We start from the raw sequence: 27,269 nt of genomic DNA on the forward strand, positions 1-27,269 counted from the left end.
TAATACTGCTAATAGTTCTGCTACCCATGAAAATACATGGTTATCATGAGTTATTAAACTTGTTTCAGAAATAAAGCCTCTATTCCCTTCATTTATAACTCTTTAAAAAAAATTTTTAATTCAAATGGATCGTTAAGGCCAAGGCTTCTTTTTGAGAAAATTATGTATGTTCATCAGTGCCATAACTATTTGACCAGGCGCCATATGGCAGAACACATATGTCTTGCTAAGGCTCAAACAGGTGCACTGCAGAGAACGGTGATGTAGCCTACAGGGCAGCTAATCTGTGAAACAATTTACCTTCAGCAGTAAAAAAAAGAGAACAACATAAAACGTTTTAAAACCATGGTGGTGAAAATTTTTAAACCTTGATTTAATTGCTGGTGCATTTTTAGTGTTGGTTTTATGTTTAAATTATATTATTGTCTTGTTTCATTCTAATTTAATTGTGTGTATACATTCCTTTAACTTTTTATTTACTTGTATTCTACTGATTAATCGCTTTATGCATTGCTTCTTATGATTGTTTTATTCTGTGTATTCTGTTCTCTATCTTTGTATTTTATTCTTGTGTACTATGAAACTTCAGGATTGTTTAAGTAGTCATGGACCCCAGGAAGACTAGTTGTCACCCTGGTGGCAACTAATGGGGATCCAATCTTAAATAAATAAATAAAAATAAATAATTAGTTTCAAAGAATGTTTGCCATGTTTTCCACACCTTTTAGCATTTTCTGCTAAAAGCATGACTCACAGCTTTTTTGTGTAGGATGATGCTTTTTTAATGAGCTGCAACCTTTCCTATTTTAGCACAGTGGTATTTGGTGTGGTTATTTTCTCTCTATCACTGTTCAAAACAAAGTACATTATGAAGATTTTGCACAGTTTTAAAAAAATGATTAAAAAAAGCATTTTCTTCATGCTTGATGTTAATTTATTATTTAAAAAAGTCATTAAGTGATTTCAAAAATATAAAACACCCCATAGCAGAATAAGTAAGCCGTGTTCTTCCACCATTAAACAAGTGAAACAATGATTACACAAACAGTACATAATGAAAGAGCATTTATTATATTTGTATAATAATATCGCTGTTTCACACTGTTTGACAAGCAAACATTAATAAATTTGCAGTATATGTACCGTACCTATTGTACCAAAGGAGTAATCCATAAAAATACAGTAGTGGTTTGACACCCGAAGAGGAGTAATATGTTAAAAAGAAGTAAATGACACATTAGAATTTATTTACTTCACATTAGGTGGGTTTAAATATAAGCTGAGAATTCATCTGGAAAAAAGGACGAAACATCTTCACATGTAAGGGATCTAAACAGTATATGGAGTATAAAAATTGCCAGCATGCACATCAACCAATAGCTTGCAAGATAGTTTGGTAAAATCCTCACCCATTTCTTTTTACTATGTCCAGCATGAAGACTGTTTTTCAGCTGTAAATGGTCCTGGAGAGGGTTAAACATCAGGCTTCTGAGGAAGAGCTGCAGAGTCATGTGATCATTTGTGACAAACTTCATCATACCGAGCAGGATGAAGAAATCCTCAAAGGATCAGATCTTTTCATCCTTCAGTTACAATATTTCACTTGTTGAAGAACACTGAGGATAAATTGCAGAAATGCGTTCTTATCTTTTTAGCCTTAATATGTGCAAAAGGTGATCTTCAATTTTATTGAGTCAAATAAAAAAAAAAAAATTCTTCACAGCTATGAATTTTGGAACATTGGTTAAAATAAATGACTCTGATGTCTGATCAGCTGACCAGTGTGTTGGAATTTAATGCCCGAAATCCATCCATTGTCACAACCAGTGAGGCATGTGGGCCAAAAATGTTCCAGAAGAAGCTCAAATCTGGCCCAACTACCAAACAAATGGTGAAAACAGAATTCAAAAAACATTAATTCTTAATGAATTTAGCAACAGCAGAAACCAGCACAGAACTGAGACTCCAGCTGATATGTCAGTGACGCTGCCATGAAAACTAGCTTCCTCAAAGCTACCAAACTAACCTGGAAGCCACTCTGTCAGGGTGAGTTTGCAAAAACATGCATAATGCAACAAATATAGGAGAAGATTTTTGGACATTTCACTGAATTTTGCACCAGAAGGTTTCATTAAAATTGGCTTTATATTGAGACTGTAGTAACTTTCCACAACTGTTGGGTTTTATATGGAAATATAGACATCATGCATACTCTGCACCACATCAAAGAGAAACTTCAAACTTTAAATTTAAAGGTTATGGCGTTATTTTACCGGTCACATTAGGCTATTTGTGGCTCCTGAACTACGTAAAGTGGAACCTGTAACAGAAACAAGGACATCTGCAACATCTGAGCATCACTGAACAGGTTTTGTGATGGTAAATTTCTTCTGATAGATCAATGCAACACAGGAATTCAGTGATGAGGTACAAGTGGCTCTCTGTACATGTAAAAACTGCAGACAAGGTTCTGCTGTAGAAAATGAATGGTGAACTTATTATTTGCTCTCAAGCCTCCTTCAGTACCACAGACTCTTCTAAGCTGTTTTGCTGTTTATCCATCTTCTATTACGAGTGTCTTGAAAAAAAGTCTTACACAGCAGGCACACGACCAAATGACAAATACTGGAACCTTCAGTTACGAAAGATATGGATATTTTTCTCTTAAAGGCAGCAGAGATGAAAAGGAGACATAACTGGATTCATACTCAAAACGTATTCTTGCATTTCTCCATATGTGCTAGATGACTGAGCAACCCCATTAAAAGGTAATGATGCATCAGTGTTATGTTTACATGGACTAAATCATGATGTATTGCTAATTCAAAGTGATTTTATAAACAAGTGCTATGTTAAAAATAAGTTCAAGTGCACATCAGCCACCAGGACTAAGTTAGTCAAACCTTTATATAATTATCTTTATATAATAAATATTTGTATTAAAACCATAAAAGTAATTTTACAGTCATTGTTTCTATGAAAAGAAAAGAAAATCTATGGCCTGTTTGAGTGGCTCAGTGGCGGCTGGTAACTAGAGAAGAGTAGAAAACCGGTTAAGAGTTGCTGGGTTAGTAACCAGAGCTCGTTATCAGAGCCGCCGACAGGAGGAGGCAGACCGCTCCTCCCTGACAGCCCGTCACCATGCAGCCCTGTTCCTGTGCGCTCCGCTCCTCCACTACACACCATCCATCATAAACCCTTGTTGTAGGTCACCACCTTGCAATCTGTTGCCATGGCGATCTCGGGCTCAAGGCGAGACACCTCGATCTGCGAAGGAAAATAAATAAAAAAAAATAAAAAAAAACAAGAGCGGGTTAGATTCAAGCTTTGGATCTTTGTCTTTAGTCTTGAAAATCCTTTCTGTTTGTGATTGGATGTGGAGGAGGGGGGGCATCTGGGACCAGCGTACATGTGCATGTCAAGCGGCGTATATGTAATTCGAACGTGTCCGCAGCTGCTTCCCGAGCCATCTGGCCTGGTTAGCAGCGGCAGATATTCTTCTACCTGGGACATCTGCGGGAACAGGCTGATGGCCACGGGCAGGGAGAGGCCGAAGGTCACCAGGCACACCAGGCTGTGGATGGGCAGCAGCAGTCGGCGCCGGCTCTGCAGAAATCGCAGCCTGCACAAGTCAAGACAGAGACGGGAGGAAATGTGAGCCTGCGATGTGGATCGATCCCCGATGACTACCGCAAAGACAGGAGTTATTTTTGGACGTGGAGGAAAGCAAAAAAAAAACAAACATTATGTGCAGATTTGGAGGAGCTTTTTCACACAATTACTGGGTGGGAAAACGTCTCAGTCTGTGTGAAATTAGTGGGCGAGATGAAGATATTCTGATTCCGAATGAAAACACAGGTTTCGTGTTATTGCTCATCATTCATATTAGATAAGTTTGCTTTCTCTCTCTCTGTTCTGACCTGGTAATAAATGAGCGAGTATAAAGAAAGCACTTTAGGGCAGAACATATGTTGACTGTGGCTCAGCGTGCGCTCTGATACTTGCTGAGTATTTTTAGATCAGACTCAGGCAGATCAGAAGCCGCACAAAGACAGAGAGCAGCAGCTGAGGTGAGAACGAACGGTTAGAAGGCAGGTTATGCAATAAGTGAAACAACAGAATATGGGAGCTTTTAAATTTAAGACTGTTTTAGCCAGATAACTTTAGATTGTGCTGTCAGATAAATAAAAAATGACAGAAAAAAAACTAAAAGAAAAGCCAGGTAATCTTCAATCATATAATGATGGTAATCATTTTGGCATTCTAGCATTTATCCATCATATTTACAACCAATCATCCAATATCTAGGTGGATTGTAGATGTTGATGTTGAAAAACTGAATCATAACTTTATTTATATTTGTCTGAATCAAGTTAAACTTTAACCAATGACTTTTTGTAAAAACAAGCAAGTTAGTTTTGATTTAACTCCTCTCAGCCGTTCACTTCTGAACAACTGACCCTGAAATTAGAAATTAGAGAAAAAAGCAGATCTTTGGATGACAAGATTATGATCAGGTAAAGGTGCATCCATTTTGTGATTAATTAGACATAAACTGAAGTATTTGCATCATTTTTTTCTTTATAAATCAACATTACAAGTCATGGAAATCAAAATTACAGTATCTTATATATTTAAATATGTCTGTTTTTAAAATCATCTGAATTTAAATCTCAAAAATGTTTGTAACTTTTTAATTTATAGCTTATGAATATAAGAAAACCTCACAAAACAAATGATTTTCGGATATAAGCAGGATAAAGGGGATTTTTTTTGTACTGCTGGTTTTCATTCTTACTGTTATGCAACAAGAAAGTCTTCCATACATCAGAATACACGTATGCACTAAAGAAATGTTCACCACATGTAGCTACTGCACTTATATAACTGACCTAACGTTTGTACTAACTTTTTATGGAAATTTAAGATAAATAACAATTTGAGTGATCTGAGTTTTATGCAATGAGCTGTTATTAAAACTTTTTTTTAGGTCTGAACTCCTGAAAGAAAACTGAACATCTTTTCTACAACAAGTAACCCAGTTCTTTGAGTAAGTCTGTAAAAAAAGCTGAAATGTTTTTACAAGAAGGAAAATATCCCACCTCTCCAGGTAGGACATGATGATTGGGGGCAGGACAAAGATGGGCATGGGGAGGACCACACGTGTGAAGGCGGTCTCCATGATGGCCTGGGGACCACAAAGGGGGGGAAAAACATTGCGCACACGCTCCATTTCAAACATTGCAATGAGTTGGAAATAAAATCTCTCTTTATGAATTCAGCTGAGCGACAGTCCCCGCACAGCAAACGATACATGTCCCACAACCGGCCACCATCACATTCATGAATCACTACATAAAGCTGGAACTGTCACAGCAAGTCACCAGCGTGCAGGAAGAAGACAGGCTCACGTGTCTGGCAGCGATTTTTGAGGATCCCACCACATTTCCGTTGCCGTCCAGCACGTCGATGCCTTCAGACAACTCGTTGTGCCTCATCAGGCCCACGTTACAGATATTTGCACTCGCTGAAACAGCAGAGGGGGGAAAAAAAACAGTTTTTTTTTTTTTTTTTTTTTTACACATTTTAGGATTTGAAGAAAAGATGGCAAAACAAATAATAAAGTTATCAATCAATGTCAATGTTGATTTTTTTCGATTTTTTCGTAGGAAAAAAGCAATCACATAAGTATCAAGAAACCATTCAAATTCTGAAATAACAGATTTTTTTCCCAGTGTTTTTAAAATACTCATTAAATAACAGAAAACTACTGGCAGCAACAGTTTCTCATTCTTTACTAGTACTTTACAGGACACCAACTCACATCAATGCTTACTGTAGGTCACCTCACGTAATCACTAACAACAGTTTTCTGTGCAAAATGTATGTTTTTCTATTAATACTAGTATGATATCGGAAATAGTTCTGACAGTAGGAACTTCAGGAAACATGAAAAAAACTGTAAAATACCATAAAATTCTAACATTTTCTCGAGTTATTACAGTAAACCAATCTTGGAGAAACAGTACATGTTGTATTTTACAGTGTGTCCTTTGCAGATAAACCCTGACATAAACGTGACTCCAACCAGCAGGGGGCCACACGCTCCAACACAGGGTCCCTCAGAAACCCACCCACAGCTGGGAAGGGGACCAATCTCTGGATTATCATTCTGGTGGCAGGGCTCAGCTTGTTGGCTTTCTGAATCAGCACATTCAGTCCCACCTGAAAGAAAAGAGTTAAAAAAACACACACACACACACACACACAAAAAACCCCCAAGTAATTCAAAATGTCACATGAAAATGCTTTAAATCAGTTTAAACTCCATTGAAACGCTGAAAATTACAACACATTTGCCTCTCGTGAAGGAAACGCTGCTCTGAAGCGTTTTCAGCAGCTAAATTGCGAGTTATGAAACAGTGTTTTGACGCATCTGAATAAAAATAATTTGCAGCGATCATAGTGAAGAGGCACTCACTGCGATGGACACGGCGCTCGTCACGGCTCCCACATAACCTTGGAGAAACTTGGATGTTGGGGTCGGCTTCAGGGGGCCAAAAGAAGCACAGCATCACACCTCCATGCACTGCTACTGCAATACAGTCTTTATGGTGATCTATTTTGATTTTTGCATGCTGGGATTTATTGTTTTCATGTCACATGTTGTTTGAGCTGAAAATAAACCTTAACATCTCTGTTGTGGGGATTAAGAAAATGTAAATGGTCAAATCTAAATCAATCAAAGATTTACAGTCAAGTATTCCATATATAAACTTAAAAAATAACATGCAAATAAGTGATTGACGGTATTCTGTACCTTGGTTGCATTGCGGTTGGCATAGTTCACACAAGCATTGTGACTCTGGTTCAACCACTAAAGAAAATGAAGGAAGAATAAAAGTTAATTGAGTGAGCATAAAGATAGATAGATAGATAGATAGATAGATAGATAGATAGATAGATAGATAGATAGATAGATAGATAGATAGTTGGGGTGAAGCTCAGTTTCTGTGCATCAGCAGATGTTAAGAGTGGATGGTTTGCATGTTTCCTCACAGTACCTGCCAGATAATGGTAGACACCACAGTCTGGTTTGGGAGGAGAAGGCCAATGACCTAGATGAAACCAGGGAACAGGAGCTTATTTTGGGACAAAATAAGTTCAAAGGCTCATTTCATCTGTCCCAAACAATGACATGGATAACAGTCGAGTAAAGTCCAGTGAAATGTGTGACCTTAAAACACATGGCGTCATGTGGGACTTACAATCGGCGTTCCGAATGGCACATAACCTGCACAGTGAACACATGAGTTTCAGAGTAAAAAACAGTGGCAGGAGCGGACCGACCCGGCCAAATTCGGCAAAGATCTTCATCTGAAGTCATACCTGACATTCGAAAAGGCATGAAGATCTTCTCTCCTGTGTCAGGATGAATGATGGCCTGCAGCGTGCAGAGAGCATGAAAGCTTCCTCATGCTGCATGTGGAAGCATTGACCCGGGCCGCATGAATGATCCGTCACTTACCTGCTTGATCTTCTGGGCTTCCCACAGCTGAACAGAGAGAAACGACAAATAGGATTCATCATTACTGCAGTGGAAAAGTGGCATTCGTGAACCAGCTGCACTGTGCACGGCCTCACCTGGCAGTCGGACACTCCAGGTGGAAGGGAGCCATGTTTGTAGTCGTCAAGGAGCTTGATGGAATCCTTCAGACGTTGCTGCAAACGGCAAATTAACATTTTAAACATTTAATATTCAGTTAATAAATGTACAATTCTTCAACTTTATTGCAGAAGTTCATTCAAAATGTCTTAAACTTAGAAAATTAATTATCATAAATTCAGTACAAATATATAGATTTCAGATACTGCACAGAAGATGAAATATTATTTTGAGTTTTAATTCTTAATAATTTTAGCATGTAAGTCACAAAACCTGTCAGTACAGTATCTGAAACTATTATAACATTTTGTTTTCAATTTTGAAGGTGAAAATGTGTAAATACTTGAACATTTTCAGTTTTTACATAACAAATCCCATAGAAATCAGTTACCCTATGATCAATAATATGTGTGTTTTTGGAAAAGAACTTTTCTATTGGCCAATAACATTTTCAAATAACCAAATGAGCCTTTCTTTGCTCATTTGAACCATCGCCTAAGTTTTCAGAGCCTAATGTGTCATCTTTAAAAGTCCTGTTATCTTTCCTTTACTTCATTTGCATAAATTTGAGTAAACTTGCAGCGATTGAAGCAAACTGCCTGATGTTATTTAAAGCCACAACAGCTGACTGTAGGAAACTAAGTACTGACTAACTAGGTGCTAACTGAAGTACATTTTAATGTGATCTTTTAAAGTCGCTGCAGTTTAGTGGGGAGTTTTACCTCTGACACGAACAGGGTGCTGGGATCGATGACGTCTACAAAGTGTCTCAGACGACCAAGAAACGAACCCTGGAAAACAGAGCGAAGTTCATTCCTGATGCAAGTCAATGTATAATAACAGCGGAAGACCATCATTCACTCTGTAAATGTTCACATTTCACTTTGTTCATCCTCATGCTCAAAAAAAAAACAAAAAACACAAAGCTGATTTTAAACCAGAACACTGCAGGTTGGATGATCATTCATTCATTTCACCCTTAATTCACGTGTGACTCAAATCAGTCTCCCTGGTTGGACTGATTGTGAGCGATCGCTTACTGCACATTAGGAAAACTGAAAAAAAAGATCTCACACACACACACACACACACACACACACACACACACACACACACACACACACATGCACACAAACACACACAGGTTTAGATGTTTAGATCCACTGCATTTATCAGTAATTACAGTAAAATAATTGGTCAATTCTTCATCCTCCTTTTTCCTGTTCTTTCTCTTCCTTCTCTAAGATGGAAACAGAAAACAAACCCAGTCCTTTATCATAGAAAACACTTCCTTTCACATATTTTTTTTTCTATTTTATTAAGCCTCATTATACTAAGCAAATGTGAAAACAGTTATTTTCCATCAGGAGACCTTCAAGACACACTATGAAAAACACCATTCTCTTTATAGGCTTTATAACCAGTTGACCATTTAAAGGCAAACTGTTTGATAAATTTGGTCCTGAACTCAATGGAACAAATTCCTTCAGCTCTCAGGGTCAAGCAAATCAGTCGTCTGTTTAGACTCATGGCTGATTCTAGATTTCCTCCTGGTTAAACATTACTTTGGTCCCTTTTTTCCTACAATTCACATATTAAAAAAAAAAAAAAACATGCATTTTGAGATAGTTTGAAAAACTGCACCACTGAACTGAGTGGGCTCACATTCATCAAGCCTTTCTCCTACATGGGGCTTGGAGCCACTAGTCAGCACCCTGTTTTTCAGCCCCCTTCTCTGTCTTCATCAGCATGCCAGCAGCTCAGCGAGAGAGCCAACGGTCTCAAAAGACCCAACAGTCCTTCATGCCAAGAGTCTCTTTGGCAACGCAGATGGGCGAAAACATAGCGGCTTCAATCAGATTCCCTGGGAGACATCTATCAGTTATGAGAGGCAGAACACGCAGCGGAAAGACAGTGGAACCGACAAGTCTCCACTTTAATTATCTCACTGACATCGAATTGAAATGACTGGAAGCAAACAGACATTTTCCAGGAAGACGGTGGACGAGGCGTCTTCCTTGCACCTCTGCTCCGTCATCGCGCCGTCTCCTCCTCTGACAGGCCGTATGTGCTGCAGTGCCGTTTGGTGAGAGTGGGATAGAGAGCGGGATCCATGTGAGGAGCCCGCTTTAATTATGCATGAGCCTCAGCTCCCCAGAGAGTACACAACAAGGCTAGCAGAGCTGGAGCGCGGCAGAAGGCGCACACACACACACACACACACACACACACACACACAAACACACACACACAAAGCCCAAGCAAGATTTATGCTGATTCAAGGACTGGCCTCGTTTTAAATGCTTTGACGCATAAAACCAAACATATCACAGCAATATTATCAGCCCAGCATGAACTGCAGGTAGCACAGGGGGAACTGTGGAGTCAGAATGATCAGATTTATCATTAGAAAGGAAAAAAAAAAAAAACCCAAAAAACCTGTCTCACCAGGCCAGGAAGGTCATTCTGCGTGAAGCATTATGTGTCTTGAATTGAGTTCTTGAGCTAAACATAAAGTAATAGTTGCAACAGACGTGCTAAAAGCCACTAAACCTTTAAATGAAAAAAATATGTTTTTTCTGCCTGTTTTGTGCCTCAATAACAATTTTGCATCCGTTTGTACCTTTTGTTGTCTTCACATTGATTTGCATCCTTCTGTAGAAGATTTAGTGTAGCATTTTTTTTTTTTTTTACTTTGTTTTGATTTATATGAAGAATTGTCCTAATTGTGGATCAATATCAACTCATTGGTATCCTCTGGCAATTTTCCAACCTTACTCTTGATTTAAGTATCAATGAGGCAGCCATGCATCCAGTGCATCTTTCATACTCCTGATGTGTTCAGACAATGTTGCATGGCCTGTACCTGTCCTTCTAATTTTTGCAAAAATAGATTATTTTGAACTTATCTGCATCCCGTGCCCTTTTATTTTAATCTTGACCTTGATATTTTTGTGCTTGATCTTTGCTTCCCTTTTTGTTTTTTGTTTTTTTTTTTTTTTTGCACTTTTTCATCCACCAGCCATTGTTTTGCATTCCACTCTTCATCCTTTCATGCGTTCCTTTCAAATCTCCATTGGAGCAATTTTGCATCCCCTTTCACCCACCGTTTCTGTTGCACTGTGACAAATTGTGCTTTTTGGTTTTGGTTTGCATCTCATCAGAGCAATTTTGTACTTTTTTTTAACTAATCTTACTGTGTGAAATGACAATTTTCTCGTTTTCCATTGTCCAGTTACTGTCTTTACTGAGCAGGCGGAATACGAGTGAACCGACGCGACGCTCACCCAAAAACAGAACTTCTAGTCCAGTCCAGTTTAGTTGATGGTTTATTTTTGAACATATTAGGTTGTCCTCTTGAAAGTTATATCTTTTCCTAGTTGTCTGCTGGTCTGTCCGATTCAACAATAACAAAAAGTGGACACTGGAGCACTAGGAAATTGTCATTACATTTCTGTGACCTATGCCCTCTGATAGAATACAACCTGTTCCCAACTACCGCCACCATGTGTTCGAATTATGCAGCAGCAAAAATATTCAAATTAAATAACCTATAACAATAAGCATAGATGGTAGATTGTTTTTTACATATATATTTGTATTTCATTATGTACAGTAACCTTGGATGTCCTCAGAGGCGCTCAAATATGATTATCTATTCATGTATTTGTAGTATTCGTAATATTTGATTGATTTAACATTTTTTTAAACACATTCTGTGTTTTTTAGAGTTTTTTATGCATCTTTTTTAACCATTGCACGTCTGATGACTGCAGATGAAGAAGTTCGGTAACACAGTGACAACTTGCACTTTTCTCAGCCTCTCGGTAAATAATTCCTGTTCTGAATGAACTGTGCACAGACAGGACCCAGTGAAGTGTAACCAGCGTGTCGTTCTTCGGTTAATGTGCCATCAGAGTGGACGTGAAGGTCGCATCCTCTCCCAAGGCTGACCACAGCAAATTCATTCCTGGACGGAAAATTGAGTAATGGGAGCGAATTAATGTCGATCACTGGGAGGGGAGCAGTCAGTGTGCAGGAAAACACCGACCAGGAGAAACAAAAATAAATAAATCAATAAAAACTTTAAGGTATTAAAGTGTGATTATTTAGGAAGGAGCGTTCCTGATGGCGCACCGACTGAAACAAACGCTGGCTGCTTTAACTTGATGCGTAAAGATGTCTCAGCTGCAGATCCCAACTGTGATATAATCTTTGAGGGAGCAGCAGCAGCGGCGGCAGCATGCGGGCGGTGGAATCTGTCAGAAAACCAAACCAGACGAGGCAAACAAAACAGCGATCCAAGTCCCAGACGCTCCGATCGCACGGAGAAGTTCGGTCCGAGCAGAGAGTTTGATGCATCGCGGGGGAACAAAAGACCGAGATCCGCACATCAAAGGCAACTTTGCCCACAAAGTATCAGCATCCGGCTGCAGGGCGGCGGAGGAGGGGAGGAGGTGGAGGTGGTGGAGGAGGAGGAGGAGGAGGATGGGGCTGTTTTCCAACCTGCAAAAACACAATCGCCGCACGATCAGGAGCACTTACCTGGTCGTACCGGGGTCTCCCGAGCTGGAAAACAGGACACGCCGCAGATTCCGCCATGACACCCAACTATTTATTTATTAATGAAGTGAATCATGAAGGGATTTCCAAGTGCGGCGAACTACATTCAGTGTGTAACTAGTGGAGCAAGGCGCCGCTACGTCTGCCGGGACTCGTAGTTCTCTGCTCGGAGTGAACGCTGGCAAAGTTGGAGCGCGTGACCACACGTCCCCGAACGATCGATACGTGTGAAAGGCGATTGCGTAACCGCTCGGATTGATGCCCCGCGGGAGATCACAGTTGAGATGTCACATCAGATTGACCCAATAAATCTCCCCCCCCACCCCCCCGTGCGGAGGTGTGTCCTGCAGGAGGGAGCGGGACATGTCAGACGGAGGAGGCTCCATCAGGAACCTGCAGCCGGACGCTGGAGCATCAGTCAGCGGGACACTTCCATTACCGCTGCTGTGCTGCGGCCGCAGGCTGGAGGCGCAACAGCAACAGCACCAAACAACTCTGCCATTAATACTCAAAACACTGAGAAAAATAATGACAAATGTTGTTTTCTTGCTTGCAACAGTGTGAAAAATGACTGAAAATAAAAAATAAATGTGCCATGTCGAATGTATATCCGGTGTTATATAAGGCTTCATAGTCAAAGGATGTTTATAGAGTGACTAAATGCACTGTATATTTGTGGAGACAAGATTAAAAGTGTGGATTTTTTTCTTACTTTCGTGGTCACAGCTTCCCAGCTGTCGGTCGCTTTGTGATCACTTTCTGTCTTTGGTCGATTCTGGTCGATTTTCCATTAAGTATTGTCATATTGAGCCTGTAAAATGTATTATCATGTGCACAGATTACAGAACGTCTTTGAAGACATCGAGCAAAAAAAAGCTTTCTTGTTTCCAACAAGGTGAAATAAACTGGGAAATGAAATCTGTCATGAAAACAACATAATCTTGAATTACTTTACTTGCTACTATTATTTTTTTATTTTCACATTTCCATGTAATTTAAACACAATATATTGTTTCATAGGCTGATTAAATGAATATCATACCTTTACATGTTTAGATAAAAAAATGAAAATTATAATTTAACCCTTTGGTATAATGTTAAATATAGCTTTTATTGCTTCATCCATTCATCTTCCATACCGCTTTACCCAAGGTCATGGTGAAGCCACCAGTCCATCACGGAACAAATACAGAATGACAGACGTTTGTATTTGACACCATGTGACCAGTTCACCTCACAGCATGGAGAAAACCCTGCGCAGGGACAACATGCAAACTCCACAAAGATTCAATCTGGGATTGTTCCAACTGTGGAGAACGCTTCTTGATTCCGGTTCTGATTAAAGAGTACACACTGTGGGGTCAGATTGTAAAAGTTGCCTCCACTTTAGAAGTTTAAATATATATTTTTTTGAACTTCATGAATAAATTTAGAAGGCAAAATTCAAATTTTGAGAGATGAGAAAAGTTAAAAGCAGGTATTCATGCAAAACAGTAAAGTCAAGCGCGCCTCCTAGCGGACACTTTTAATCACTGCAGCATAATTTACAACATCCAGGACGTTTTTTTTTTTTAACCCAATGAAGCTTGATCAGGATCACAACCCCCCCCCCCCAAAAAAAAAACAACGAAAAACCTGAAAGCTTTAGTTCATGTGCACTTTATTTCTATAACAGTACAGTACTGCGGTCATGTAAAGCGTTGCGAGAAGCTACAGTGCTACAAGGATGGCATCAGGAGATTGATCACCATGACAAAAGTACATGGCAGAAATAACTTACATTTTAATTTACTGCATTGTTACATTGTCACGCTCGACGTAAAAAAGAAAATGTTATTTTTAATTACAAATAGACAACAAAAACTCCAAAATATATTAAATGAATCTCATCGCTTCAGCCCATATTTCAGGGCTTTAAGAAACAAAATAATTAATTAAAAAAAAAGAAAAGAAATACATACAATAAGTCAGTCCTTTCTGTATGAACATGAGTATTTTTTGCTCATCGTAGCATTGTAAATACAGAAACTTGTTTTTCATATTGTTGACATTGGAAAGCAGCATCTAAATGTTGCGGGAGTGTTTTATACTTAAATGCTAACTTCGAATACATAATAAACTCAAGCTGACCTTAGTGATACTGGAAGGGCCTATCTGAGATAAAACAGTCTGAAAATACTGTATCAAAAATGCATTTTTAAAATCCAATCGTTAATTCAGCGAACACTACATTCAGTGCCTGAAGAGCAGCGTGAAACGCTCCTCAAATGTGCATCTTCTTTCCATTATTCATTTTATTTCATCCACAAGTGAAAGCGGAGATGGTTTAAGTTAAACTGGCAACAGCTGACTACTTTACGTTTTCTAGTAAGCGTGAGCGAAATAATCATCTCATATATCCGATGATACGAACTGCTGTTTTCTGTTGGTTCCAGATTGAGACAGTAACCAGCATGCATGTGGGGTAATAACGTGTCTACATCCACAGGGCAGTATTCGCAGTGAGAGGACCTGGATTTTCGGTGAGATCAGAGTTTGTGAAGCATTAGTCTTGACTGCGGCGGCCTCTAGAACAACGCCTCCCTGCCACGGACGGTCACGCTCTCTCCCAGGAAGCACTGTGATGCACGTGCTGTGCAGACGCACGCCGGCGCCGCCGCCGTCACTTGTGCCGGGTGCGCACCTGCAGCAGCGTGGGCGTCTGCTCGATGATGCGCAGCAGCAGGTTATCGATGTAGTCCTCCAGGTCTCGCACCTGCGCCTTGACCTTCTTCAGCTCGGCCTCGCACTTCTCCAGCTGCGCCGTCTGGCGCTCGGAGGCCGCCTGCTGCTTCTGCATGTCCATCTCCTGCTGCAGCAGCAGGGAGATCAGCTCCATGTTGGTCAGGTGTTGGTACTGGGCCGAGTTGTCAACAGTGGCCTCCTGAAGGAAGGGGATGATGGGAAGCGGCCAGTCAGTGTTAAGCATATGGCAAGTTTGTTCTGATATAACTTTAACAGACTGCTGGAATTTTGCATTGATGTTAAAAGGTTGCAATAGTTTTGCAACCTTGTTTGCTAATTTTCTCCTGTTAAGTGTTTGTGCAACCTAGCATGGCTGTTTTTAGGCAGCTTCACCAAGAAAGTGAAGCTGCCTAGAACAGCGGTGAAAATCTTTCATACACAGTGAGGGTCAAAACTAATGCACCTGGGGAGAAATGTTGGATGAGAATGAGCGATGGCCTCATAATAAACAGATCCTGGTCCATTATGTTGGGAAATAAAAGAAGGCAATTCTTCTCTTTGCAGGCGCTAGAAGACACAGTGATGTTACTAGAACCGTTAATTTCCTGCAGATCATTTATTAACACCATGTGCGCTGCTGGCCTTAATAATTGCTCATTGAAGCATTTAACAGCCCACAGACCTAATGGCTCGTTGTGATTTATGAAGACATCTTAATGACTTCATTTCTCTGCTGTTTGCACAAAATCAGACCTGCGCAGCATTATTGATGTTATTGGAAAATTGGCTTAGCGTGATAAATGTTAACCCATAAATTCATATAGCTGTACAGTAATGGGCACCAGGCCAGTCAGACTGTTTGTGCATGTATATAGACTGGCACGGACACAATTCAAGTCTTAATTCATGGAAAAATACAAAGCCGGGACACGACTGTGATTCTGTCTGGCTTCCAGTTTGAACACATCTGTTGAAGCTTCTGCATTAAAAATGAGCGTTACCAAATGAGGAGTCATGAATAACTAAACCCTCTCCCATTTGTTTGTATTTCCAGGTGAGCCTGGAGGACTGTGAACCGTTATCTGGGCCATCTAATGGTGTCACACTTGCGAGAAGTAATGGGAGCAGTGTTTCTCTCCACAGTGTTGGAGACTAACGTGGAGCTGTTAGCAGACAGCCGCAGACTCTGATGTCTTCTGACAGACTGATCCCAAGATTGTCTGAATATCTGTGGCACCTTTAGAGCAATTAGGAAAGAAATACCGATCTTCGTATAACAATGAGCTATAAAGACGATTTTCTCGATTTTCTCCCAAGAGTACCTGAGTTTTCTCGGCTTCAGCTGCGCCCTGATGGGCGGCGCGTCCAGGGTGGATGGTAGATTTAAGCTTCTCCAGAACGGAGCGGCTCTCCTTTTTCTCTGATTGGCTGGAGGTTAACGGCTTCACTGGATGAGATCTGGAAAAATGAGGAGGTCAGGACGAGTATTTCATCACTGTGCAGAGCAGAGCTCCTTCCTATTAATTCTGCTTGTCCGGTCAGATGACAGCATGTCACGGCACTTCTTAATTATCAGCGGCTCTCTATCCAGACACACAGAGGATGAAATACTTCTTTATATGTGGATGGACGATAAAGCAGTATATAGAATAAGATGGGATTTTGAAAGTGTTCGAATATCAGCCCCCAAACAGAGCTTAAACCACATTGCTCCCCACAAAGCCCTCCAACTTTCACCAAACACATCAAATAAGTAGGGGTTTAGTTTATAATTGTTTTTTTTTTCTATTTAACTTTGATAATGTACAGATGAGATCAAAACAGCAAGAGAGCAGAAAAGAATCATGAAACATTAAGCAAGACTAATACTTACAAACTGACGTCATGGAGAACTGGAAAGTAATAACTCCAGTTTATTTTATTTTTTTGGTAAAATGGTTAGATTAGGTTTGTTTGAGCCCAAAACTCAACTCTAGATCAAGCAAAATCACTGAACTCCATAAAGACTCCTCAACAAGCAAAATGTTGATTTGTCATCAGTAACAAGGACGATTAATTACTTTCAGTTCAGTACAATTATGATTTAGCCATATTGACCCTGAGAGACTGTTGGTTTCTTTGCATTAGTTTAATAATTTTATGTTATTTTTAATTGTTATTGCACTGTCTGCAAGTAAAACGTTCAGTTTATCCTATTCTCCTGCTCATTTGGCCACTGCCTTGGGGGAAGCTTGGCTATTGGAGAGACGTTTCTTGGATTGATGACTGATCTATAAATAGGAATATTTAATGAGGACTGTAATTAATTTAATTAGTACACCACAACGGGAGGCATATGAAGTAATTTTTTTAAATATTAAGCATATCATTAAATGGAGAAGTGGTTCTTAGGAACCCAATCTACCAGTTCATATTATATATACTGTCATATTTGTTGTTTCTAGGAGACAATTTAGCAAAATATGATTTAACACCTGGTGCAAACCCTTTTCATCTAACTCAGAATTTGTGACGGTAGGATAGAAATTTATCGTTCATTAGCAGGCAGCCAAATAGCAGCAAAATTAAGAGAGCAATAGAGGACAACAAAATTACAACATAGCCAAGAAGAAGTTGAAACGTGAGATGAAGAACAAAAATGGAAAGCAAAGCCAAGAGCAAAGCAGCAGAGCGCCATCCAACAGCTTTGGATGAAATGGCAGAAAATAAGTACAAAAAAATGCATTCAACTCCAAAACAAGCCAGAGCAGCGAGTAATCAAACTGTCGGAGCAACCAAAAACCGAACAAACATCCCGTTCACATATTTGGTGGAGCGTGTGCGTGTCTGCTGCTCTCAGCTTAGTACAGCTTTGTCTCTGTGTATTCAGAGTCTCACCTGCTCTCCTGACGGGGCAGGTTGCTAGCTGGCTGTGTCTCCTCAGGCAAAAGTGAGTGCCGTGCAGCCAGGGGCTGGTCAGTGGTGGAGGTGGTGGAGTAGGAGGAGGTGTAGGGAGCCACGGCCAGCGCAGTGCTGGCTCCAGCACTCGGCCCTACGCTTGGGGGATGTATGGAGGGGCAACAGACAGGGGTTTCAGCTGATAAGGAGAGTGCAGAGTAGACAGAGGGTGAAGAGGTTTCGGGCTCAAGCAAAGATTGATCAATCTTTGCCTTCGAGGGGGTTCTTGAGTTTGGTGCTACTTGCGCGTGAAGGTCTTCAAAGTTAATGTCAGATGGCTTTTCTGTCATGCTGTGATGCGTTTGGTCATGACCGACGCCGCCTTCGAGCTTCACGGAGGGCAGAGCCGGTTTAGCGGGCTGATACGATGACGGACCTTCGCTGAACTCATCTGAGATGTTTTGAACGAGGCACAAAAACTGCTCGAACTCCCTTTCTCCGCTTTTGCGTCGGCCGCTTTGGCTGTCAGTGCTGCTCTGGCGGGATACTCCCTTTGGACGTATCCGTGCGCTAACTACCCCGGGAACGGACCCTGTCTGGTCGGGTTTGGCTAACTCGGCTTGCAGGTTGCCATTATCATCAATGTCGCTCTGCGTCTTTTTCAAATCTTCATCACTTCTTTGGATTTCGTCTCTATCTTCACTTTCCACATCCAGTGGCTCATGTGCCTGACTGTTAGACATTAAAGCAGTGATGTCTCGACTACTGACCCTGGAGTGACCGTGAGCTGCTACGTTTTTCAGTTTACACTGACAATCTTGGCAGCTGCCTTGGCAAACTGCAGATATTTTACACAGTTTGTGAGAAGCCGCAGGGATTTCGAAGGAGGAGTTCATCTCCGGTATGTAGGTGTCCTTCAGCATGAACATGTCTTCTGGTGCTTTTGTCTCATCGTACATGACCGTCGGCGAGTCTTCTGGCAGCGGCGAAAATGTCCCGCTCAAAGTGTTGATGCTTCTGAGGGTATCGGCGACTTCTGATAGAGAAGATCCATCAGAATCGATAAAACCAAAGTCTGTGTGATTCACGTTCATGTTCAGATCCCCTAAAGTCAGAGAGAAGGACACGTTATTGTTGATGCACGTGATTTCAGGCGGATTCGCCTCAAGTATCGTCTCCGCGGGAATCGATAAACTTTCCTGTACTTTCGCATCTGGCTTTGACGGAGTAACATATGGCATGTTGTACAGGTCTGTAACAGAAATCTCACTGTCAACAGGCATGCTTGGTCCTGAGCTCTTAAATGTGTTCAGAGTTTCATCAGTGTTCGCTGATAAACGGTGGTTGTTCACTTTCGGACGTCCATAATTCGCTCGACACATCCGTCCGTACAGATCCTGCTCAAACAGCGTGCCGCCCCAGCGGTCGCTCTCATCCTCCAAAGGCTCATACTTGAACTTCTTCTCTCCCAAAGTGAACTCTGGAGGAGAGGTGACGTTTGTACACGGCTTTGATTGATGGCAGTCGGCGGTCTCGCCGCCCGAGTGAGACTCAGGAGAAACGCTGTTTCTTTTGGACTCCCCTTCTCGTCCACGCTGCAGTGAGGCCACGCCCGTCTGAGAGAGCAGGTAGGCCTCCTTATGGACGGCTAACTCCTGACCTCTGTGCAGCCAGCCGTCAGAAAAGATCTCGTTCACCGAATTCCGTAGAACTCTCCTCGGAGGCAGCGGCGGAGGCTCCTCTCTGCATGCCAGCAGCTCCTGCGGGTGACTACTATGACCGAGAGGGGGATAGCTACGCTTGCGGCACAGGGTGGGACTGGGCCTCGGCTGTTTCGGAAGAACGCTCCCTTTCGGGGAGTTGAACCTGCTGGTGGCGAAGGCGTCGAAGGACTCGTCGTCACCTTCTCCTGCGCTCTCCGACATGGAGCGAGGAGCCAGGAGGCCGGGCGAGTTAGAGGAGGCTCCTTTGGGTGATAACACAGGCAGCGATATCTGCCTGGCGACTGGCCTGGGGCGATCTCGCTTTATGGAAGCCATATTTGCAGCGATAACTTCACGGGCGGCGGTGGCCGAGCAGGGCTGATCGGGGAGAGTCGTGTAATGGAAGGGAGATGAGCCGGAAGGGGAGCGAGACGCGAAAGGAGGCGACTTCTGCAGCTCTTCTGCAATCAGCTCCTCGAAAAAGGGGTTGCACTGCATACGGGGGAGGAAGGGGTTGGAGGGGGAGATGGGTGCTGAGGATGGGGAGGCGGACGGGGTGAAGAGGTTGATGTGACTGCAGTCATCGCGTGAGACATGACTGGTGGGGGAAGCAGAGGGAGAGGAGCACTGAGGAGGTACAGGGGAGCGAGGGGGGAGTGGAGGGGGTACGTCTGAGCTGTTTTCTACCTTAGGAGAAACTTCCAGCCTGTGGAGGAAAATAGGGCACAATAGTCCTCTTAGTTAATGAGGCGCCAGGTCACCGGACGGGGAACATCGTTCTTACACACACAGAAAACACAACCAGACTATGAGCCAGTATAAAGGGGGGGTGTTTTTGACCACTAAACAAACATCAGAAGATATCAAATTGGCCAAATGACGGGTTTATGGAAAAAGGTAACAGAAATTTAATTGAAAAGCAAAAGCACATTTGCAAAAAAAAAAATTAAAAAATTCAAGCAAAAATAATGATGGATGCATCAGAGCCATTCTAGCACCACCTGCATGGGCAGCGATTCTGTTGGGTGAGCTCATATCAACATGGAATGATTTACTGCGGATCTCTTAATTGTTTTAGAATCATAGTGACTTTGTTGCAGAAACACACCACAGTGAAGGAAATGGCAGCGGCGAAGTGCTCTCAGTGGAAAATGCAGTATGAGGTGATGACACAGCATGGGCTTTTAAAATGGAGAGAGCTACGATCTAAATCAATTCCATTTTCAGATGAGCAGCGAGCAGAGCTAACACTGGACTCAGGACACCCAACTGAATGCAGGCCGTTTACGTGCCGACGCAGCAAACGCGCGATGGAGCCCGGAGGCGACCCTGACAGTGAACCCGACTCACCTGGGCTTGTTCTGGGAGTCACCAGAGCCAAACCAGCCTCTGAGCCTCCCCTCAGAACTAGAGCCAGCCTGGTTCAGGTCCGACTTTGCTGGAAGAGAGTCACTCCTCCCACCAGAGAACAGCGTCTTTCTTGTCTTTCTGGCCTTGTCGGGCGAACCGTCGGCCGAGGAGACGATCGGCGCTGCCGCCTGACCCGCGCGGCTTCCTGTTTGATCCTCTTGATTCTGAGAAGACGACATCTGAGCTTCCTTCTCCTCCTCTTTCTCTTCTTTCTTGGTCTTGTCGAAGGACCATCGACGGCCCTCTGCGAAAGAGCCTTTGTCCTCGCTTCTCTTGGTGAGATTCTGCAGGGAGCGGGACAGCGGGGAGCACTTCTCCAGCAGGACCAGTTTGGACGGCAGCGCTCCAGAGCTCCTTGGAATCGACGGCTCCGAGTCGTAAACGTGGCTTCCATTGATACACAAGGACGACTTGGACTGAGTCATGGTCTGACCTTTGAGCGACTCCACTGCAGGGTTCGTTCGAGGGAAGGCCGTGGTGATCTTGCTCACTTCATCGCTGAAGGCTCGCTTGTGTGTGAGAACCTTTGTGGTGTGCTGGCTGGTGAGCACTGGGAGAGAGACAAAGAAACACAAAGTGATGATTGAAAGGCTTTTTTTTTTTAACTTTCTTACTATAAATATTTCTTTCAAACTTTTCAATCTTTTTAAGCAGAACCAGTTTAAAATATTCACATTTATGATTAGATGTTTTGTGCAGTGTCTATCATTGTTCTTTCTTTGTTCACAGCAGTAGTGAAATGGTGCTACGTCTGCTACATTTACTGAGAAACTGGGACACCAAGTGGATAAACTAGAAATAGCACTTCATTTTAGTCAATTACAAAGAATGTGTATTGAGCATAATTATGCAAAAAGCATCACAACCTAACTTCCTGGGCCGGATTTGGTCCACAGACTGTATGACTGACATACCTGCTGTATGTAAAATATAGGGAGAGTTACACATGATGCATTCGGGTTTTAATAGGGGAGGGGAAACACTTTAGATTTGTTGAAGTTTATACTCTTGTTGAAGTGTTTCATCATTATAATAGCAAATAAAGTGAATGAGTGTTTCCACTATTACTCAATTTAAGTCAAATTTCTGTAGTTATATATAAATAATTTTTTTTGTTTCCACCAGTTTCTCTTACATAATTTAGTGCTCGAAAGTCAGATGGAGGAGCGACAGCCTGCAATATCCTCGTGGTGAAAGTGAAAGGCACACAGCTGCACACAGACCAGCCCTTCTCTGTTACCAAGCATTCACATTTCATGTGTTTTTCTGCTCGTTCCTCTTTTCACAGCCTACCTTTCTTAGCTAAGTCGGTCTCTCCGTAGTGGGAGTCCACTCTCACTTTGCTTGTGTAGATGGGGGAGCTGGGAGGATCCGACAGCAGGTCCAGACAGGGCGGGGGCCCGAGGTTATCGCTGGCCACGGAAGACACGCTGCTGTCCGAAGCCAGCGACGAGCACGACCTCGTGTCGGACGACTTCCGCAGCCTCCCCTTGAAGAAATCCTTCACCTTGCTCCTCTTCTCCTCCGTTATCTCTACCTCCCGCGACTCCGCCGGCCCGCCGCCCTCCTGTCCGAACGGCTGAGAGCCGGAGAGCGCGGCGTAGCGACCTGGCACGATGGCCGAGGACGACTCCACGTCGCCCCGCTTCCTCCCCGTCACGCGGTCCTTGAGCTTGCCGAACGCCGAGCGGGGCTTGTCTTTCATGGTGAGGTCGAACATGCTGGCCGTCATGTTGTTGCGGGTGAACTGGACGGTCACCTGGAGCTCGCCTCGCTCCTTCTCCTTCCTGCCGGCCTTAGAGTTGAGCTTGAACCATCTGGAATGAAGGGAACAGACTGTCAGCATCCATAAAAAGGCAAATAATACCGTCTGAAAACAACACAGCGCTTCAGGAGGGTGTCTTCAGTGTGATGATAGTTTCAAAGCTCATATCATAACTCACGCAAGAATTTCCTTCTGGAAAAATCTTTCCTCGATATTACATAATCTGGATGTACTGCTCAGGGGACGGTGTTGAAAAACATGTCTCTGACAAAACTGTTGTATAAGTCTAAGAGCAGGAAATCCCAACCAAAATTCCTCCAGGCGGGATCCACCCACCTACACCTGAGTATGTGCCTGGGGGGGAAAAAAGACAGTGAGGAGTCCACCAATGAAACCCTCCGTCTGTCCCTGCCTCCCGCGCCCTGCCAGTGGACGGGAGAAAAAAGCAACGGAGCCAAAACTAACAGCAGGAATTCATGAGTTTCGCCGAGTGCAGAAAGAGGAGCGAGGGCGGAGGAGCCGCAATTGAAGCCAGATGTGTTGAATTGTTTCTGCTCCTCAGCGGTGATAGTGGACACGTTTCCCAGAGTCAAAGCGAGTCCAGTTCAGCTTCACAGCTGGACTCTGTAACGAATGGCCACAACTCTTCACTTTCAGTTCAGTCCTGTGTTGTGTTGCATTCTGGTCTTTTTACTCCACATTTCTGAATCTCCCTGCTAAAACACAGCTTCATCACAAAGCCCTGAGGAGAGGCTGAGTATGAGTCACTCACTGTCAGGTGAGATTAAAACCTTTTCTGACAGAATGAAAAACAACCCTCAACCTCACAGTTTTGCTGGGTCTCTGTCTGATTTGCCTCATTTTAATGTCTTTACAAGATATTTTGTGAGTTACTCTGGATATATTGCTATAAACCACTGAGAACCAGGATGAAGCATCTTCGGTTTGGACAACAGGTGACGGGAAATCGCTTAACAGTTAAATGTAAAGACACTGTCCTACAATCAAGCTCATGTTTTACTGCTGCTCTGGTCATTTCCTTCATGTTTCCTGCTGAACTGACTGCACCAGCACTGTTCAGTTCGGTGCCAAACCTTCTATTTCATCCTTTTCTTTTGTCTTTAGAGGAGGCTTTTCCTCCACATCTGATCAGCACACCAGCCCGGTGTCCCAGACGCCTCTGGGCGGTGCTCGAGATCAAAACTGTCAAAATGAATTTTAAGACGTGCTGAAGCCTTTAGCAGTTGTTTTGAAGACTCCTGTTTTCAGAGGTTCATGACAGCCGGTTTGTCTGCCGGCGTTTGGCTTCCCTGCTTTGTTTTAGTGAATGGGAGACAGGAGAGGGGCTCGGCCACAAAAACATTCCACATTTTGATGAAAACAACAATGGCGACTACCATTCCTGTTAGAGTCAGCATCTTTAACAACTTCTGGTCAGTCTGCTTCATCCTTCCACGGCCATTTTTGTTTTGTTGGTGTGGTACAGTTGTTGCTTAATTCATTTTATTATATTTGGAAAAAGACCTCCTCAGTTCCATTGTGTGTCTTTATTTGATGCATTTTTTTGGAGAGTCTTGACTTGTGACGGCTGTCACATTCAGACCTCATGATCTCAATGACAACGTGTTTTTATGATGACTAAACTGAACACTGCAATAAAAATAAAAAAAACATTTCTTTCAAATTGAGCACCGAAGGTAAAACAATCAACGGAATTTAGGAAAAAAAAAAACTGAGAAAGAAGAAGGCAAAAAAAACAACCTTTAATTTGAATTTCTGGTTCAACCAGACTAAATCCTTTGTTTAAAGCTTAATAGCTGAATAACAGTACAGCTTTGAATAACCTGGCAGTCACTTATCAGATGCAGAGCTGAAACAGAGAGACAGGGACACGGTCACCTGCTCCTCAACACTCAGTCTATTTGCTCCTATCTGTCATTTTCTTTGAGAAACAGTTTCTTTTTTTTCAGTTTAGCAAGTCATTTTTAATCACGTTTCATTTTGAGGAAACGTGTCCATGCATGTCCACTTTTTTCCATTTCCAACTTCCAAGTGAATGAAAATGACAAACCTGTAGCTTACCACGGCCGCAGCTCTGTGGTCAGGTCCAGACAACGCCGACACATTTCTGACTATACTGGTTCTCGAACTGAAACACTCATTTACTCGCTTTTCAGAGGGCATTTATGAAATGTGTATCGTATTGCGGCGAAGCAGCAATAATCACTGTGGTGGGGATAGAGTTTCTCTACACCGGCGACAAAAACATTCAGCAAATGCAGATACAAACTACAACAATGCAACACCTAGCTTTTTAAAGCCAGGATTTCAGTAAAATGTTATGTTTTTGGCTTTTCATGTCTATAAGCATCGTGTATTTTTAGGGTTTCGTCTCCTTTGCTGGGCACAAAGTGTACTTGTAGTTAGTTCTCAGGCTGCTCCGATTTCCTTCCAGTCCAAAAACATGTGCTTTAGGCTAATTGGTGTCTCTAAATTTCATGTAAGTCAGCAGGGATGTGCTCCAGCTTTTTGTTGGATAAAGTGCTGTAGAAGATGGCGCTATAGAAGACACTTATATTATCATTTCACTTATATAAGGCTTCTCTGGAAGTCTCCTGCCCCCTCTGAGAATTTAAAGTGGTCTCCAGTCTGTATTGGATGCTCCTCGTCTTGATTTGCAGAGCAGCGTGCAAACTGCAGCTCGTAAACAACACTATGGAAGTCCAGAAAACCTACGTGGTTCAAGCTTTGGCAGGAGTCACCCTGCAAAACACCACATCTGACTTTACTGCTGAACCCTTCCACCACAGGGACATGAAACATAAGGCCTGTGGGCCAAACCCAGCCCACTGGAGAATGCAGTTCAGGCCATGGGATGACAATGCAAATGTTAAAAAAAAAGAATGAATTACAGAGAAATGAGCTTCTAGACTTTCTGATCTGTCGGGTGTGTTTCAGGGACTAAGCTTGATGTGACAGTTAAAGCTTTTACGTCTAGGGTCGGCAACCTGCAGCTCTGGAGCCACATGTGGCTCTGTAGTCCCTCTGCAGTGGCTCCATGAAGCCTTCAAGATATGAAACCTCAATAAACATTTAACTTTTTATCATAGTGACACACCATAGTACTCTTCAAAATGATGAGTCGCTCTTGGTCCAAAAGGGATTCAAAAAAGGTACAAGTAAAATTAGGGAAAATATCTAAAACACAGGATGTGGAGGGAAAAAAATAGTAGAATGGCTTAAAAAACCTGAAATGTCTACAATTTCTTAAAGAAAAAAAAAATATGGCTGGAAAAAAACATGTAAAACTGCTTACAGAGAGGTAAAATTATTAAAACAGCTAAACTATCAAAATGTGTCAACAAAAAAAGCTTGAAAAGGAGCAAAACTATTGAATCAGGTACCAAGATAGGTTAAATGTAGAAAAATTTCTATTCAACTATTCTGAACTGCAGCTTCAACTTCATAAATACATCGTAATATAGTTTTAATATGTGCATCAACACGATGAAACTTCATGAGCTGCATTGGTCTCACTTTAAAGGTTAAATGTGTTCTCATTCATGCAGTGAGTTTGACCCCCTGCTCCAGACAGCAGAGGATCAGCTGCTGCATCCAGGTTGTAAAAGATGCGCATGCCTGTTGTGCTCGGCGGAAAGTCGCGTGTCATCCTGATATTCCCATCACTACTGACATGACTCAACACTTTCCTGCTGTGTTTGGTGGGAATTAAACAAAAAAAAAAACCCCAACCTACTCGTCTCGGGGACACACTCCGTCCTGAAATATCTTATCGAGAGGGATGATGGTTTGCCCGAGAAACACGTCCAGCCCGATGAGGACCCGGTGCATGACGGTGAGGACCAGGTCCCCGCTCCCCGGGGGGTACCCGCTGCGCCCGCCGTCCTCCAGGATCCCGGGCAGCAGCTCGAAGCAGCACTCCTCGTTCCACTGGGGCACCTCCGCCTTCTCCACCAGCCCCGTGGTGTACTTCTCCTTCCCCACCTGGATGATGGTGTAGAGGTAGCGGCTGCCGTGCTTGCCCTTGGTGCGCAGCCCTCTCGCGCGCAGCACGGTGACATTCACATGAGTCGGCACCCATCGCTGGTCGTCGTCCAGATCGATCAGCGACATCATCTTGCCCGGCGGTCCAGGAGGGGGGAGGGGGGGGCAGCCTGCAGACCCAGAAACAGTCCCGACTCGGCCTAGCAGCTGCAGACTTCAGCGGTCATCCCTCTTTCCTTTCTTCCGCGCTGCGCCAGAGTTTCCGCGATGCGCAAAAATGCCTCTGCAGAGAATCTCTCCAAAGTCCGCCTGGTCTCCGAGGGGGGTTTACCCGAGGTCAGCTCCCGCTCCCGCACGGCGCGGCTCGGCCTCCGCACCGCGCACGGTATTGCAGCAATCGATGTGAATCACGTTGAGAGAGTGAAGAGCAGAGCAGAGGATCCCCATCAGTCCCGCCGCGCGCTGGTTTACAGTCCGGAGAGTGAGAGCGCGAGGCGGCCCGCCCTCCTCCAGCAGCACGGCCGCGCACACACACACACAGGGAGGAGGAGGGAGG

General features: G+C 43.0%; 2 protein-coding genes across 2 annotated transcripts; both read right to left on the reverse strand.

Moving 5' to 3' along the window:
* Positions 1 to 3,117: 3,117 nt before the first annotated feature.
* On the reverse strand, positions 3,118 to 12,447 carry sfxn5b (sideroflexin 5b). Its single transcript, XM_030106277.1, has 14 exons — positions 12,212 to 12,447; positions 8,389 to 8,457; positions 7,645 to 7,722; positions 7,529 to 7,555; positions 7,390 to 7,444; positions 7,269 to 7,294; positions 7,065 to 7,118; positions 6,821 to 6,877; positions 6,482 to 6,547; positions 6,135 to 6,225; positions 5,412 to 5,527; positions 5,103 to 5,188; positions 3,505 to 3,622; positions 3,118 to 3,267 (listed from the first exon to the last, which is right to left on the reverse strand). The coding sequence occupies exons 1-14, from the start codon at positions 12,266 to 12,268 to the stop codon at positions 3,190 to 3,192; spliced, it is 978 nt and encodes a 325-aa protein (XP_029962137.1). The 5' UTR covers positions 12,269 to 12,447; the 3' UTR covers positions 3,118 to 3,189.
* A 1,435-nt stretch (positions 12,448 to 13,882) lies between these two features.
* LOC115399079 (uncharacterized) lies at positions 13,883 to 26,996 on the reverse strand. The gene is made up of 6 exons (XM_030106267.1): positions 26,466 to 26,996; positions 22,237 to 22,760; positions 20,884 to 21,493; positions 17,831 to 20,239; positions 16,276 to 16,411; positions 13,883 to 15,152 (listed from the first exon to the last, which is right to left on the reverse strand). The coding sequence occupies exons 1-6, from the start codon at positions 26,843 to 26,845 to the stop codon at positions 14,892 to 14,894; spliced, it is 4,320 nt and encodes a 1,439-aa protein (XP_029962127.1). The 5' UTR covers positions 26,846 to 26,996; the 3' UTR covers positions 13,883 to 14,891.
* Between the last annotated feature and the right edge of the window lie 273 nt (positions 26,997 to 27,269).

The sequence above is a fragment of the Salarias fasciatus genome, chromosome 2, assembly GCF_902148845.1.
Source record: "Salarias fasciatus chromosome 2, fSalaFa1.1, whole genome shotgun sequence".
Taxonomy (NCBI): Eukaryota; Metazoa; Chordata; class Actinopteri; order Blenniiformes; family Blenniidae; genus Salarias; species Salarias fasciatus.